General features: G+C 51.9%; 1 protein-coding gene across 4 annotated transcripts in view; it reads left to right on the forward strand.

The window, feature by feature from the left end:
• The first annotated feature begins 1,287 nt into the window (after positions 1-1,287).
• ADCY10 (adenylate cyclase 10) overlaps positions 1,288-13,248 on the forward strand; it is a 51,817-nt gene continuing 39,856 nt past the window's right edge. For 2 of the 4 annotated variants that reach the window (XM_075936960.2, XM_075936962.2), the window contains exons 1-9: positions 1,289-1,559; positions 4,722-4,826; positions 5,119-5,157; positions 6,427-6,570; positions 8,979-9,184; positions 10,759-10,855; positions 11,368-11,456; positions 12,081-12,272; positions 12,584-12,705. In XM_075936960.2, coding sequence (XP_075793075.2) covers positions 1,415-1,559; positions 4,722-4,826; positions 5,119-5,157; positions 6,427-6,570; positions 8,979-9,184; positions 10,759-10,855; positions 11,368-11,456; positions 12,081-12,272; positions 12,584-12,705 — 1,139 coding nt within the window. In that variant the 5' untranslated portion in view covers positions 1,289-1,414. Of the gene's footprint in view, positions 1,560-4,721; positions 4,827-5,118; positions 5,158-6,426; positions 6,571-8,978; positions 9,185-10,758; positions 10,856-11,367; positions 11,457-12,080; positions 12,273-12,583; positions 12,706-13,248 lie in introns of all 4 variants that reach the window. The other 2 variants (XM_075936961.2, XM_075936963.2) reach the window with 2 other exon arrangements.

Consider the following 13,248-nt stretch of genomic DNA (forward strand, 5'->3'; position numbering starts at 1 on the left):
AGAAGTTAGAAGACGATTGGTGAATAGGGCTTCGGTTGATGTTTTTGAAACACTGGACTGCTGGTTTGTTATGAATGGAGGCTTTTGGTTGGCAAATCAACCCTGACACCTGCTGCTTGGATCCTGGTGTATTTTTTGGTCGGGGACGTCATCTGATTGGATCTTTTCATCTTAGACCAGGCAGACTGGGATGGATACCCCTTAGTCAGCCTCAGAGTTTGATAAACAGCCAAGAGAATGAGAGCGGAAAGGCGTGGAGGGGAGAGGAACAGAAAATAACACAACAAGAGCAGGGAAAACAATCCAGGCTCTTCCATGCCTCTGAGGTACTAGCAATTGGATATGCCCACGGATGTGCTGAGGATTGGATGTCACAATCATGCAGGGACTTTCAGCACTCACAAGTGAAAACAAAGTTCCTTGAACAAGATTAAGGCCAGACGGCCTTCCGCTCAGGAAGAAAGCCCTTTAGATGAGTCAGGTGAGCTGGGCTGAGTTGTGGTGCTGGCAGACTGGGGCAGGAACTGTTGTGAGGTGGCAGTTGAGAGGGAGAGCTGAACTGAACTGAACAGATTGTGTCTTGTTTGTTCGCCATATCTTTGTAAGGAACCCAGAAAGGGGCAAAGCGGGCATCATGGTTCCTCTTTCTCACTAGTTAGGCCTCATATCTGTCACACCAGTTTTGGTTTTTTCACTCCTGGTTCCCCATTTTCACCAAACATAATTAACACTCCTTGGATGTTTCAACATGGCCTTTTGGGTTTAGACCAGTCCTGTTTCTTTGGGGCTTGATTCAGTGTGACCACCACCAGGCAGATTTGAACCTGGGACCTCAGTGTAGGAGCCTCTAGCTTGAGTTATAAAGCCAGGTGGCTCTCATCTTAGGCTGTAGAGTTGCCTTGTTCTTTTCTCTTGCTGAAAGTGGACTAAGTGCCACTCTATGGGATAGTGACCCACACTAGGTGTGTGGGTTACAACAGCATGTAGGGTCATTAACAACTTGACCTATTTTTCATGTTTATTGTAACATCTTAAGAACTTTGACATACTTCTTACATTTGAGCTTACTGGCCTCATGTCGGACCAGTAGTCACAACAGCCCTGCTTGTGTGGGGTCTCTACACCCATCACACCATTTCTGCGTTAAAGGGTTTAAAATACATTAAGGAAGGAAGCTTGTCTCACCTGGCGACTGTTTCTACGTAGCCTATGACACAGAGAGAATGTTACCGGCTGAGACCCTTCCGTCTGTGAATTGTGACCCGTGACCTGCAGATGTCGGGTCATTGCCACGAGTGGGGATGGTTATGACAGGGTGGTGGGAGTCTCCTCCTTCCCCAAGTGGGAGGATCATGTGGTGAATCCTCCATCGGTGCTGCGGGTCCCCGGGCAGCCGGTTGCATTCATTGTCAAGATGGAGGAAAGAAAGTCAAGTGACAGCACTATACTTGGGAAAGTAGCCGCCCATGTCCCCGATCTCATCGTCTATGGCGATTTCTCCCAGGATGTGCCTTTCATTGAGAGTTTTGATGGGGTATTGCTTTTTGCAGACATCTCAGGTGGGTACAGAGATCATTAAGGGTGAGATTTTTAATAGGGCCCAAGGAAGTTAGGTGGCTGACTCCCGTTGAAAACCAGTGGGATGTATGTGCCTAAAGGTTTGCCCACGTGGCAGGTTATAAGCTGGAGTGTGACTCAACAGCAAGCCAGCACTGTGTGGACGATGCTACAGCAGCGCGAAAAGTCCCAGAGCGTGGCTTGCTCTCAAGCAGCAGGGTGCTAAGCTGTGCCCAGGGCTCAGCAGTGTCCCCCTGACCAGGTATGGGGCAGCAAGCTGGTGTGCTGAAGAATCAGACCCTGGTATCTTGTACAGTAACTCACCCTGCAGTAGCCCTCTCCGAAAAGCCCACCCTGCAGCAATGGGAGGCTTAGGCCCAAGTCGAGCTGAGGTCACAGCTGAAATGGCGAGAGACTTTCCTCTGTGTTAAGAACATAAGAATGGTCAGACTGGGTCAGACCAAAGGTTCATCCAGCCCAGTGTCCTGTCTGCCGACAGTGGCCAGCGCGAGGTGCCCCACAGGGGGTAGACTGAAGACAATGATCAAGCAATTTGTCTCCTGACATCCTTCTCCAGCCTCTGACAAACAGAGGCAAGGGCACCATTCCTTGCCCCCTGGCTAATAGCCTTTTCTGGACCTAACCTCCATGAATTTATCTAGCTCTTATTTAAACTCTGTTATAGTCCTAGTCTTCACAGCCTCCTCTGGCAAGGAGTTCCACAGGTTGATTGTGTGAAGAAGAATGTTCTTTTGTTAGTTTTAAACCTGCTACCCATTAATTTCATTTGGTGTCCTCTAGTTCTTATATTATGGGAATAAGTAAATACTTTTCTTTATTCACCCTCTCCACACCACTCATGACTTTATATACCTCTATCATATCCCCCCTCAGTCTCCTCTTTTCTAAACTGAGAAGTCCCAGTCTCTTTAGCCTCTCCTCATATGGGACCTGTTCCAAACCCCTCATCATTTTCGTTGCTCTTTTCTGAACCTTTTCTAAGGCCAAAATATGTTTTTGAGGTGAGGAGACCACATCTGTACACAGTATTCAAGATGTGGGTGTACTATAGTTTCATACAGGGGCAATAAGATAGTCTTCATCTTATTTTCTATCCCTTTTTTAATAATTCCTAGCATCCTATTTGCTTTTTTGACTGCCACTGCACACTGCATGGACGTTTTCAGAGAACTATCCTCGATAACTCCAAGATTTCTTTCCTGCTTAGTTGTAGCTAAATTAGCCCCCATCATATTGTATGTATAGTTGGGGTTATTTTTTCCAATGTGAATTACTTTACACTTATCCACATTAAATTTCATTTGCCACTTTGTTGCCCAATCACTCAGTTTGGTGAGATCTTTTTGAAGTTCTTCACAGTCTGCTTTGGTCTTGACTATCTTGAACAGTTTAGTATCGTCTGCAAACTTTGCCACCTCACTGCTTATCCCTTTCTCTAGATCGTTTATGAATAAGTTGAATAGGATTGGTCCTAGGACTGACCCTTGGAGAACACCACAAGTTACCCCTCTTTATTCTGAAAATGTACCATTTATTCCTACCTTTTGTTTCCTGTCTTTTAACCAGTTCTCAGTCCATGAAAAGATCTTCCCTCTTATCCCATGACGACCTAATTTACACAAGAGCCTTTGGTGAGGGACCTTGTCAAAGGCTTTCTGGAAATCTAAGTACACTATATCTACTGGATCCCCCTTGTCCACATGTTTGTTAACCCCTTCAAAGAACTCTAATAGATTAGTAAGATATTTCCCTTTGCAGAAACCATGTTGACTTTTGCCCAACAACTTATGTTCTTCTACGTGTCTGACAATTTTATTCTTTACTATTGTTTCAACTAATTTGCCTGGTACTGACGTTAGACCTACTGGTCTGTAATTGCCGGGATCACCTCTAGAGCCCTTTTTAAATATTGGCATTATGTTAGCTGTCTTCCAGTCCTTGGGTATAGAAGCTGATTTAAAGGACAGGTTACAAACCACAGTTAATAGTTCTGCAATTTCCCATTTGAGTTCTTTCAGAACCCTTGGGTGAATGCCGTCTGGTCCCGGTGATTTGTTACTGTTAAGTTTTTCAATTTGTTCCAAAACCTCCTCTAATGACACTTCAATCCAGGACAGTTCCTCAGATTCATGACCCACAAAGGACGGTGCAGGTTTGGGAATCTCCCTATTATAGCCCTTTGGGCCATTTTGCAGAGTCGTCTGTCCTTAAGCGCCAAAGTGTTTGGGACAGGAGTAGCAGGGGACACGGCAGCAGCTGCTCAGGCCTGAGCTGTCGACGGCTGTCTCCATGCCGGAGCATCACACAGCTGTTTCGATACAATGGGGCCAGGCCAGTGAGCTCCTGGGAGATAAGGAGTAGGAGTTTGACTTTATATTACTGCCAGGACAGGTTGGATGTGGCAGGGGTGGCTGGTGTGGTTGTAGAGGGGGTCGTTTCCTGAGGTGTGAAGGCATCATGTCCAGGCGTGCGGCATTTCCGAAGCCCGGTCGGCGATGAGGAAAGCATATAGAGCAGAGACCGGGTCCTCCTCTCCAGGCTGAGGCTCTCCTAGGCCCCGGAGAGAAAGTTACTGGTCCATGCTCCTGGGTGGGGTCCATCATCAGCCAGCACTGCTAAGCCCCAGATTGTCTTGGCCGATGATGGATGGGTGCTGTCCGCCAAAGGAGACAAACTCCTCCTCCCCTTGGCACCTCCTCTGTCTTGCTCAGGGTCAGCAGTAATCAGGAGTTCCTAGGAGCTGATCAGCTCCTAGCTTTGGGCCACCTTGGTGCTAGGGCAGTGTGTCTAGGTATACATGCTGGTGGTGTGCCATCTGCACACTGCGGGCACCTGAGTGTGCCACCCTGGCTGCATGGGCAGACTGGTGCATCTGCCCATGACTTGCAACGGCCTCAAGTGTGAGCGCCCGGGTTGCGGTGAGTGGCCGGCGTTGTCTGGCCGTGTGTGTGGAGCGTTGGCTAGGAGTAGCCAGGGCTGGCTAGGCCTGAGGACTCTTTCGCGGGTGCTCTTGGCCCTTCTCAGGGCTCCTGGCACAGAATTCCCCCTTCGGCATGGCAAGGCCACACGCAGCCTGTCTGAGGGCCGGGACTCAGAGGCTCCACAATGCTGGGCTCCCCCAGTGCCGGCTGTTTGTGTCACAGGCTTCACGGCGCTGACAGAGAAGTTCAGCATGGACACCAGCCTGGACCGCGGTGCTGACCAGCTTACGCAGACCCTCAACCATTACGTAGGAGACATTGTGGAGGGTAAGTACCGGGCTGCTCCATCCCGCCTGGGCCAGGAGGGAACTGAAGAAATGCCCATCGAAATGCTCCAGGCCCTTCTTCACTTGGGTGGCTTCTCTGTCACTTAGGGAACCTTGACCCCCGCAACAAGGAGCCATGGGGGGGAGGGGAAGGGACGGGCATCCCAGTGCCACCCCCCTGTGAGGAGCCTCTGGTGGGCCCAGCTGCTCTCCCCTACCCCGACAGAGCAATTCCCCATGATGTTCTGTGACAAGAGCTGTGTGTGACTCCTCCTGCCTTTCTCTTACCGCAGAGGTGCTGATTTACGGAGGCGATATCTTGAACTTTGCAGGTATTTGCTAGCTAGCGATATCGAAGGAGGAAGCACTGGGGTGGGGTGCTCGTCTAGTCGCTGCCCCCACCTTGCTGCCTCTATCAGGGGGGAAGCAGGAGCTTGTGCTGGGGGGGAGCGGGCTAAAAAGCCGGTTCCCCTCCTGCACTGTCCCTGTGGGGAGCAAAGGAGGCAGAGGCACAGCGGGGAAGCGGCGTGAGTGGAGACTAAAGCAGTCCCCCCCGCTCATGCCGGTTCCACTGTGGGGCCCTCTGGGGCTCTTGCTACATTTCCAAAACTGAAGTGCTGTAGCGGGAACACAGGGCGAGCGGGGGCGGCTTGAGTCCCTGCTTGCCCCATGCTCCCTGTGGCACCCGCCCTTGCCACTTGATAAGAGGAGGCAAGGGATGAGGGAATAGGAGCCAGTGCTGGGGGGAGCCGGCTTCAAAGCCAGTTCGCCCCAGCACCGTCTCCGGGATGCTGCCTGTCTCCCTCCCCCCCCCCCCGCCTCTATCAGTCTCGCACTGGTCCGGGACGCTGTGCCCAGCGGCTCTGGCAACATTTCAAATGCAGCCGCGGTGCGGGTGGCTCCGGAGTTGGATAAGGAAAGAAAGGACTGTTCAGTCCCGGCTCGAGCCGGCTCCTGGAGCTCCCCTCGCGGCGGCCCAGCAGAGCGGTCCTGTCGACTAACCGTACAGTCGATACAATGTGTATTGCCTATACGATTAGCAAGGTAACCGCAATTGAGCATCCTTATTAGAAACAACCCCCTTCCGCTCCCCCCGGGTCTGAGGGAGAGACCCTGATTGCACCGCCTGTAGAACGGAGCTCAGACCCGAGTGAGGGAGTGGGGACCTCAGTGACGGAGCTCACAGTTGTCCACGGGCAGCAGGGGGTACACAAGCCGTAGGTGTACCTGGCACCAGCGGACATGGGCTGTGTGTGTGGGAGGAGGGAGGAGAGCATGCAGCAGGCCTCTGATGGTGGAGGGAGACGTGTGATCCGTGGCCATCTGGGATCCCCGGGAAGGAGGGCTCACTTGTACAAAAGCAGCTGCCAGGGATTACGGAGGGGGACTTGGTAGTCACAGCTGCCAGGAGCACACTGGGGCTGATGCGTTCTCAGCCAGTGAAGGAGGCTGGGGTGGTTAGGGAGCATCTCTGCTGGCCAGGGGCTGGGCTGTCCCCAGTGGTTCTGCAGTGGCTTGTTGAAAAGTCGCATGGCTGCGCCAGCGCGTTCGGATCTGGACGAGCGCTTGCTCCTTCATCTCGGTCCCACTGCTGCCCCCAGGGGATGCCCTGCTCGCGCTGTGGAAAGTGCAGCGGAGCCAGCTGAGCGATATCATCACCCTGGCCCTGAAATGCAGCCTGAGGATCCAGGAAGAGTACGGGGTGCGGGAGACGGACGTGGGCCTGGAACTGCGCGTGAAGATCGGTGCGTGGCTGCGGGCGGCGTCGCAGTGCTTGGTGCCGCAGGGTACCAGGATCATAGAATCGTCACGTCTACACAGCAGTGACGCCGACGCTATTCCGGAATATCTTCCTCCCCGTCTGCCCTGCAGGCAGTTATTTTGACAGAATGTCTTCCTCCGACTCCTGGAACCCCCGTGGTGCGAGGCAGAAGGGAAGCCGGAGGAGGAGCACTCTCTCTCGGACTTCCTGCTCTGCAGACAGCGCCACAAGCCGAAATAAGCTATTTCCACTTCAGCTCCGCAATTGACGTAGCTCAAGTTGTGTCGCTTATTTCGGCGGTAGCCTGGCTGAGCAGACGTGCCCTATCTGTGCATGTTACACAAGGGAATAGGAAGCATTCGCCCCATTGTGCAGCGGGGGAAACAGACATATGGAGATGAAATAACTTGCTCTAGCTCACTTAGTGAATTGATGGCAGAGAGGGCAATGAGCGGTCAGGACTCCCACTCTCCTGCCCTAACCAGTAGGCAATACTGCTTCCTGAGTGTACTCAATGGTCATGTGAAGCCCCACACTCTCTCCTTGCTCCCGGGATGTGCCACTGAGAAACACCAGGCCCACACCCCCTTCCATGTCTAGTGAGCCGGGAGTCTGTGTAGAAGAGGTGAATTGCTCAGTCCTCTGATCAATTTCATCCTTTCCAGCCAATGCATGGGAAAGACGCTGCTGTTATAGGGAAAATGAATTTCTGGTCAGAGAGGAGAAGCTTTTTGGGACTGGCATAAAGAGCATTTCACCTCAAAATGGCTGGTTCACATTCAACCTGTGGAAATGGTGACAGATCTGTTCCCAGCTGGCTGCTCGGTGGCTCACATGAAAAGCGTTGCAGGTCTCGTGGGAGTTCCTAGCAGCCATCTGTGACACACCCTTACATCCAGAAACAGCAGCCCTGTCAGAGAAGCTGAGGACTGAATGGGCCTTCGGGATGAGACTGCTGAAGTGCCTTAGGGAAGCAGTTTGGGGCAGGTGATCCTGCATCTGGCCATTCTACACCTACCCTGTGTCTGAATTGGAGTCCATTTTCCATTGCAAAACAGGTTTGATGGACTTTTTCTCACAAGTCCTGGTAAGAAGCTGCTCAGAGACAGCCGTAGCCCCTTAAAAACAAACTAGGTTCTTATCAGCCTCTTGTAACTACATGAACCATCTGCTCACTGTCTATCTCCCCCCCCCCCTTTTTTCTCTCCTTTTTCCTTCTCCCCCCACTCCCGCTTCCCTTGCTTATTCTTGGATCTGGACTTCCAACACTCCAGTCATCTGAAGAAGTGGGTCGCGCCCCTGAAAACTCATGATACCATCTACATGTTTTGTTAGTCTTTCAGGTGCTACTAGACTATTCGTTGTTTTTTAAATTTTTCCTGTTACAGACTAACTCAGCTACCCCTCTGAAACTAGGTACAGTTAGCACAACAAAAGGAGCCAGACAGTTTATTTATCAGTGCCTGTGTGGCACCTTTCATTAATGCTAGCTGTGCCTAGTTTATTTTTAAAGAGCTATGACTGTCTCTGAGTAGCTTCTTACTAGGACTTGTGGGCAAAATTCAATTCACATTGTTTTGCAATGGAAAACTGGGTTTTCTACTGAGCAGTTTTGCGTATGAAGAGTTCAGTTTTCCATGAAAATTTCAGTTTTCTGTAACTCCCTCCAACAAAGAGCCAAACACTGAAGCATGCAGTGCCTCCTGGGATTTCCAGACGGTTTTTCTCAAACGTGTTCATGTACGTATGTCTTGGTGGGCATTCGCTACATGCCAAGTACCAATTGCCAAACTTCAGTTGGTTTTGAGTTATCTGTCCATGAAGAAAAACATGCCAACAATTATTTTAAGGGTGTAAATGTTACGCTCCATATCGAAGAGTTGAACTTTGTGGAAACTTATGATCAGGTATAATTATAGGCATCCCCCAAGACACTGGATCATGGTTTACGTATAAGAGTTCTAGTCAGGTGCCCGAGGAATCCATTTATGGTCAACAAGCCCAATTCGAGAGTGACACAGCTTGTTCCAAACGTCATAGTTCCATGTAGTCTCTAAACTGGAGTCCAGGATTACAGCACACTGCTTTCTCAGACAGATATAAGCAGACTGTTTAATGGAAACTAATTTGCAACCATATAACGGATGCAACCTCATGACTAGAGCCCTGAAAATCCATGGCTATCCGCTTGATATCCATGGAGAATTTTTGAAGATGTGGATGTAGATACCAGTTTTGTATCCGCATGGGGCTCTACACATGACGATCCAAACCTCCCACCCCGGAAGAAATAGATTGGCCTCCAAAATCCACTTCCAAGATAGTTGAGATGCAGATGTTACAAACAGTAAAGTGTAAAAGCCAACATAACAATCCTGTTTCTCATGTCAGGGCTTTCTGCAGGTCACATCTCCAAAGTCATTGTTGGAGACAATAAGCACCAATATTTTCTGGTAATTGGCCGGGCAGTGGACGAAGTTCGGTTGGCCCAAAGCCTAGCAAAAGCAAGTGAGGTTATTCTGTCGCCAAACTGCTGGGAACTCTGTAACCGGAACATGATTGAAATAGAAAGAATCAAAGGTGAAAGAGCTGTTAAGGTGGGCAGTGCGGCAGGTGCAACAGTGGTACAGAAACAGTGTTGCCTTGCTATCTCGTGTGAGGTACGGTCACGTGCCCCGTTGTCTTGCTGGACGCGATCTCATTCATATGCTTGTGTGCGAGTCTGTTACTGGAGCCTCTGTCCGATGACCGGCTGGGCAGAGGGGTGTCAGAAGACTGACAATGCAAAAGCTAAAAGCGGTGATGAAGGAAGACGGCTTGGTAAAGCGAGGGAAATAGCCTGCACCCTGGCAGCAGGGGCTCACTGCTGGCTTCCTCTAGCCAGGAGTAGCTGGCTGGTAGGGAGTAAGGAGGGTAAGCCCCACAAGTGAGCTCCGAACTGGGTAGTGTAGTGTTGTGCTGCAGGGGACATTGCCAATGACTGTCTCTGGAGACGGCTGGTGGGCCTTTTGGCCTGCTAGCACATAGTCTGTGGCTGTGGGCAGCAGAGGAAGGAGGCCCAAAGCCACAGAGGATGCTCCCTGGGACTCCCAGCCTGGCAGTCTCCACACGAGAAGGGCTTCAGGTGGCAAGAAGGAAGCGGTGCAGAGCAGAGCACGCTAGTGCTCTCTGATTAGGGACCAGGGTTCTGACTTGGGGGGCGTCTGAGCTCAGTGCTGGGGGTGCCAGGTAGGAGCAGGGAGGTTCTGGAGGCCGGGCTGGGTTTGCTCGAGCTGGAGGGCTGCATGGGGGCTGTCTGGTGGCCCGGGCTCAGAGCTGGTCCATTAGTAAAGGGTGGGTTGTGGGGTGGGTTTGTCAGCCTATGGACAGCTGAGGGAAGAGCTGGGGGGGAAGGTTAGTGCCTAAGGGAGGTGGGTGAATCGGGGCTGGTGGAGAGGGTGGTCGGGGTGTGGCAGGACGCAGCTAGATCGGAATGGGAGACATTTGGACTATGAGAGACCAAGGAAGTGGTTACCGAGGGATGAATGTGGATCTCGCTCCCCTGCCCTTTACTGCCAAAGGCCCCAAAGCCTCATCCGGACAGGATAATGCAGAATTCCACTGACCCGTCCCCCGCACCGACCCCAGTGCCCCCTCTTTGCACTCCAACATACGATCAGCCCGCCAGCTGGGGCTTTGCTACCTTCCGCCCCTTCTGCCTGGCACCCGTTCTTGGAGAGCGGCAGCAAGAATGGGGAGGAGAATTAGACCTCAGGCCTTCTGGGAGTTTGGTTCGTATCCTTCTGGAGGTGCTGAGCGAGTGGAGAAGAAACTGAGCCCCGGTCGCACGCCTGTGCAGCAGTAAGCCCACTGAAATCAGGGGGGCCAATCAGATGCTGAAAGTGAAGCAGGTCCATAGGCATGTGCAGGGCTGGGGGCGTGGATAGACACCCAGCAGGAGAGTGACTGTGGAATTGGAGGGCTCTCCGCCCCCCGGCTTCTGAGACTGGACTTTTTTCCATTTGTCGGGAGTGCGGTCTCGTGTTCTGCTCCAGCCAAAAGACCCTTGCAGGTTCCTGCTGTGTCCTCTGCCCAGGGGACGGGGGAGAGGGTGGGAGTGACAGGGATGGGAGTGTGTTTTATTGACTGGGCTCAGGGAAGCTGACACTCCTTTAATTCCGTGTGCCTGTAGGCTAGGTACATCAAGAACCTCCCTGATAATGAGTTTGATGTGTTCTTCTGGAAATGTGCAGAATACCTGCAGCACTACCCCATGAGTGAAAATACCAGTGAGTCCCTCTTCCTTCCCCTCTCTCGACCCCTGGGGGGATGGGATTGTTGGGAAGCTGAGCTTTCCTTATTCTCCTCCGGTGTAAATGCGAGACGGTACACGGACTACACCAGGGATGGGGAGCGCCCTGCGTGGATACAAAATTGGGATCCACATGTGCATCTGCAAAACCGATCTGTGGGTATCTGCATTTCGCCTGCAGAGGCGGATACCCACAGCTGGAAAGTGGGCATCTGCATATTTGCAGGGTTCTAGATACAAACTTTGTGTCTGCATCTGTGTCTGCAAATATGAGTCGTGGAGATCCTCATCCACAGACACCTGCAGATATAAAGCGGACATCAGTGGATTTGCAGGGCTCGAGGGAGGGGGACCCCTGCCCTGTACTCCTTTGAGTTCCTCTGTTCTCCTCCACTCCCTGCCAGCAAAGTAGCCAGCAGCTTTTCAACTCCCTCTCCTGCCTGCTGGCTTCAAGCTGTCCGGGCACTTACGCTGAATTTTCTCCCCTAGGTATCCTGAGATCAACTTCCATGCTGTCACCAAACGATGAGCTGGAGAAGTCCCTCCGGAAGTTCGTGATGAGAAACATTCTGAAGAAGGTACTGCGGAAACTTCGCAGAGGTTTCTTTTTGGGCTCGGTGTTTCTTTTTGAGCACAGCTACAAGTTTTCCGAGTTTCTCCAGATGCTACAGAGGAAAACAGAAGAAACTTTGCACTGGGTAGTCGTGGAACAACTCGTCAGCATGCCAAGAGTTTTCCTCCTCCTTCCTGTTTGGCATGAGGGTTTTGATCTTTTCTGAAACTCTTGGATTTTATTTTAAAAAATCCTTACTATTATAACACTGGATGCTGCCATCATTTTTTGATATCAGTTGAGTTCTTGACTGCAGGCAACGCATTCCACAATCTAGGTGTATAAAAAAGCTTTTTCCTCGGTTCAATTTAAAATTGTAAAGTCTATGGGGACACATTGGTTTCAGCAGCGTCTGCTTGGCTAGCTCCCCCTCTGCCTAGCCCCTCATACTGCAGTTCTCTTCTGGGGAATCATTGTCAGGAGATCAGAGGGTGCATTCCTTCCTGTAGCTGATAAAACAGTTCTGTCCTCAGCACCTGTATCTGAGAGCAGTCAGCCCAGCTGGATTAGGGGTACAGTATGGAGAAGTGAATGCTTCCTGCTCAGCAGAAGGCTGGACTGCTAAGGACATCTGGCTCTTCTCTTCCAGATTGACGACAACCAGCCACTGGAATATTTGTCGGAGCTGCGGCCGGTGTCGATCGTCTTTGTGAACCTGCAGTTTGACGAAAGCGCCAACACCTTGCATCTGTGCAAGGCCATCCACGATGCCAACATGAAGATCTCAGAAATCATCTCCGTCTTCAGAGGCAAAATCAACAAAGTTTTTATGTTTGACAAGGTGAGTGAGAGAGGAGTTCCAAGGCCTTTCCGGCCCGGCAGCCGGCACTGTCCGACAGTCCCCGACGAGGAGGCGAGAGGGACTCTGGCCTTGTCGATAGAGACCGAGAAGGGAGGCAGAGGCCAGAGACCAGGAGCAATGAACATTAAGAAGCTCGGTGCTGAAGAGACAAGTCTGAGGCAATGGAGGGACCTCCCCGGGCATTTGGGGGGACACTGTGACAGCCCTACTCGAACGGAGAGCGGGGGCACAGCGGTTTGCTCTGTGGTAAGCCCCTTCTCCTTCAGGGTTTGCTTTCCCTTGCCTTGCAGGGCTGCACGTTCCTGTGTGTGTTCGGACTCCCTGGGGATAAGCAGGCTGATGAAAGCACCCACGCCTTGGAGAGCGCGTTTCATATCTTCAACTTCTGTTCCACCAAGCTCATGAAACTCAAGTAAGCAGGCTGATGCAGTTCTTCCCGTTGCCTGCAGGGGCGCTGTTGGGCTCTCATGCCGGAGGGTCCCCCTAGCGGGCAGGAGGCAGTGACATGGCAGCTGGGAGACCTAATTTGGAAGTAGCCAGTTTACCTGGGCTGCCCTGTGTGCTACTTGGCCCTCCATTCTGTGCCACTGGAGCAAGGGCACCGCGTGGTGACGCTGTTGTGATGGCTGTCCATGAATCTGGAACCTGCTGACGGCGAACCTGAGCATCTTCAGAGCAAAATCAAAGCCGCCCTCACTGACCTGTCCCACAGGAGCCCACGGATCTCCCGTCTCCTCGTCAGTCCCTGCAGAAAAGAGAGAGCAACGGGGCTTTCCCCAAAGAGGCCAGCTGGGCAGGATTTCAGCCCCGTTTGCGTGGGAATGACAAATTCTCTGTGCTCTAAAAGCGGTTTGCCCCTGCTCTGTCCGCACTGTGAGGAGTAATGGGGGGCCTGGTGACCCCCGCACCACGTGCCTGGTGGGAGTTGGAGCGGCCTGCTGTGCCCAGCTTCTCC

The sequence above is a fragment of the Pelodiscus sinensis genome, chromosome 9 (assembly GCF_052426305.1).
Source record: "Pelodiscus sinensis isolate ZL-2025 chromosome 9, ASM5242630v1, whole genome shotgun sequence".
In the NCBI taxonomy this organism is placed as follows: domain Eukaryota; kingdom Metazoa; phylum Chordata; order Testudines; family Trionychidae; genus Pelodiscus; species Pelodiscus sinensis.